The 2636-nt window shown below is 38.0% G+C and overlaps 1 protein-coding gene across 1 annotated transcript in view; it reads left to right on the forward strand.

Moving 5' to 3' along the window:
• Positions 1-2636, forward strand: part of LOC107750463 (paired box protein Pax-5-like) — a 52741-nt gene that overhangs the window by 15205 nt on the left and 34900 nt on the right. Inside the window, exon 4 of the mRNA XM_016565832.1 lies at positions 161-225. Within this exon, the coding sequence (XP_016421318.1) occupies positions 161-225 (65 nt within the window). The remainder of the gene's footprint in view (positions 1-160; positions 226-2636) is intronic.

Genomic DNA, 2636 nt, shown 5'->3' on the forward strand with positions numbered 1-2636 from the left:
CACACACACACACACACACACACACACACACACACGCACTTCACATGCTTGCATACTTATATTAAAGCATATACAATACCCAAACACCTCTACACACAGCACCTCGCATGATAAATCCTTACACACATGATAATGCCTGTTTGCTCTTACTTTGCTGCAGGATCATTCGCACTAAAGTCCAGCAACCACCTGGCCAATCAGGAGCTGTCTCTGCCCATAACTTAGGTAAGAGTCAAGTTCACATCAACTTTTGTCATATTTCAAACTACTCAAAATGCAAAACTTTAGTTCAATCATGACAACTCTCGGAAGATTTTAGCATGTTGACGGATATGACAATGTTAATGTATTTGGTCTTGGCGGAACAGATCTGCTTCGCTGCTGCTGTAGAGAAACCGCGCTGCAGGAATCTCTAGTGAATGCTAGCCAGCCATAAAAATGCAAGGCAGTAAGCTCATTGGCTGCATATGCAGCATGAACCAATCAGCTTGTGCCAAGTCGTTTAACTCTCTGAATATCATCAGTTACGTTAACACCCCATCAGCCTGCGCCATCTTGAGTTTCATGAATGAACTATATATTTCTCAAAATGCAACAGAGAAACTGAGCTTCTAAAAAAAAAGGTGTTGACAGACTACCAGTCAAAAGTTTTTGGGCCAGTAAGGTTTTTTTTTTTTTTAAGAAATAACTTTATTCAGCAAGGTTGCTTTAAATAAGAAATACATTTATTCAGCAAGGATGCATTAAATTGATCAAAAGTGACAGTAAAGACATTTATAATGTTATAAAAGGTTTAAACTTTCTATTCAACAAAGCATTTAGTGCTTTCAGTGGGGAAGTCATGGCCTAATGGTTAGAGAGTCGGACTCGTAACCCAAAGGTTGCGGGTTCGAGTCTTGTACCGGCAAAAAAATGGCTGCCCACTGCTTCAGGTGCGTGTTCACGGTGTGTGTGTGTTCACTGCTGTGTGTGTGCACTTTGGATGGGTTAAATACAGAGCACTAATTCCAAGTATGGGTCACCATACTTGGCCACATGTCACATGTCATTTATAATTCTATTTGTCTATTAATCAATACATCAAATAATCATGAAAAAAATACATCAAGCTTTCTACAAAAATATTGAGCAGAACAACTTTTTTTTTACATTTTTAAAAGTCTGAACTGTTTCTTGATCAGCAAATCAGCATATTAGAATGATTTCTGAAGGACCATGTGACACTGAAGACATTTTAAAATATATTAAATTAGAAAACATTTATTTGCCAATACTACTGATTTTATTGTATTTCTGATCAAATAAATGATCAAATCTTAGCAGTTTAATACATTGCTGAAACACATGTGAGATCATGTGAGATCTAATAAAAAAAACGGAGAATCAGAAGACCTAAAGAAAAATACTCATTTTCTCTCCATTTAATTTCATTTTTTCTAACAGAAACATTTATTTCCAGAAGGTTTTAATATATCAGTTACCCTGTAACACTCATGTAAGCAGGGCTGTATCTATCATAGACATTGAGGGGGACTGTGATTTTTAAACATTTTCTGTACATTTCGATCTCCCCAATCTTTAACATTTGATTAAATCCTTGAATCTAGCACTGCTGCTCTGAGACTCCAATGCTGCCGCCAAAAACCAAAGAGGAATCTCCAAAAATGATCTGAGATGTCGGCAGTTAATAAAGTATTGAACTGCGCTCGTCTCACTGTCAGTAATCTTCATAATCGCACACCTCTGCTTAATCTAAATTAATTTTGCATGCACAATGCTCGCCAGTTCTCCGTCTCCCTCAGATTATGATGATAAATAGTTCTCATACTCAGGCGGAAAATTGAAATTGAGGGATTTTGAATATAAAGCGTTCACTTAGGGTTTCCATTCCTCGACGTGAGGAGAAAAAAAGTGCAAAAGAATACGAGAATCAGATAATTGAAACGATAAATCGAGAGTAAAAAATTGAGGGATATGCATTCATTACATTTTCCACCTGGTTAACAAACGAGAGCGGCGGGTGAGCAAAGGCGTTTATCTTTTCTCCGAGCGATTTTTTTTTTTCCCCCCACCTTCTCCATTTTAGCACAGTCTGTTGGGATGTGGGATTAGCCTCATCTCTACACCTTAGTGTCCCCTTGGGGCCACTGTACTGTCACTCAGGCTGTTCGTCAGCTGACAGGAAGTGAGAGAAAGAGGAGAGAGAAAGAATGAAGGGTTGACAAAGAGAAGACTGTATGGCCTCATCCCCTACCGCCAAGACCTCACAGACAGCCAGACATGTCGAAAAGCTGTTAGCTTGTTAGCCTCTTATCCTTGGGCGGCAACACGTTGCCAAAATTGAGTGACAGCCGGTTTTTGGTGAAAGCTCTTTGGCATGACTAAAATGGAATAAAAAAATGGAAGACAACTACTGAAAATAAATAAATATATAAATAAATTAAAAATGAATTAATTAAAAGCCTTGAAAAGAAAGCTTTATTAAAGGGATAGTTTATCATTCTATTATTATCATTCTCATAAAATTCATCATAAAAATTATCATTCCCTTTCAGTCGGTCACTCTCGACGTCACGTCGGATGACCGACGAATTGGGATCTCGCTTAGAGGGACCAATCTACTTCGAGTGTAAACT

This window comes from Sinocyclocheilus rhinocerous, unplaced genomic scaffold (genome assembly GCF_001515625.1).
Source record: "Sinocyclocheilus rhinocerous isolate Xijiao unplaced genomic scaffold, SAMN03320098_v1.1 scaffold1, whole genome shotgun sequence".
NCBI classification, from domain to species: Eukaryota; Metazoa; Chordata; class Actinopteri; order Cypriniformes; family Cyprinidae; genus Sinocyclocheilus; species Sinocyclocheilus rhinocerous.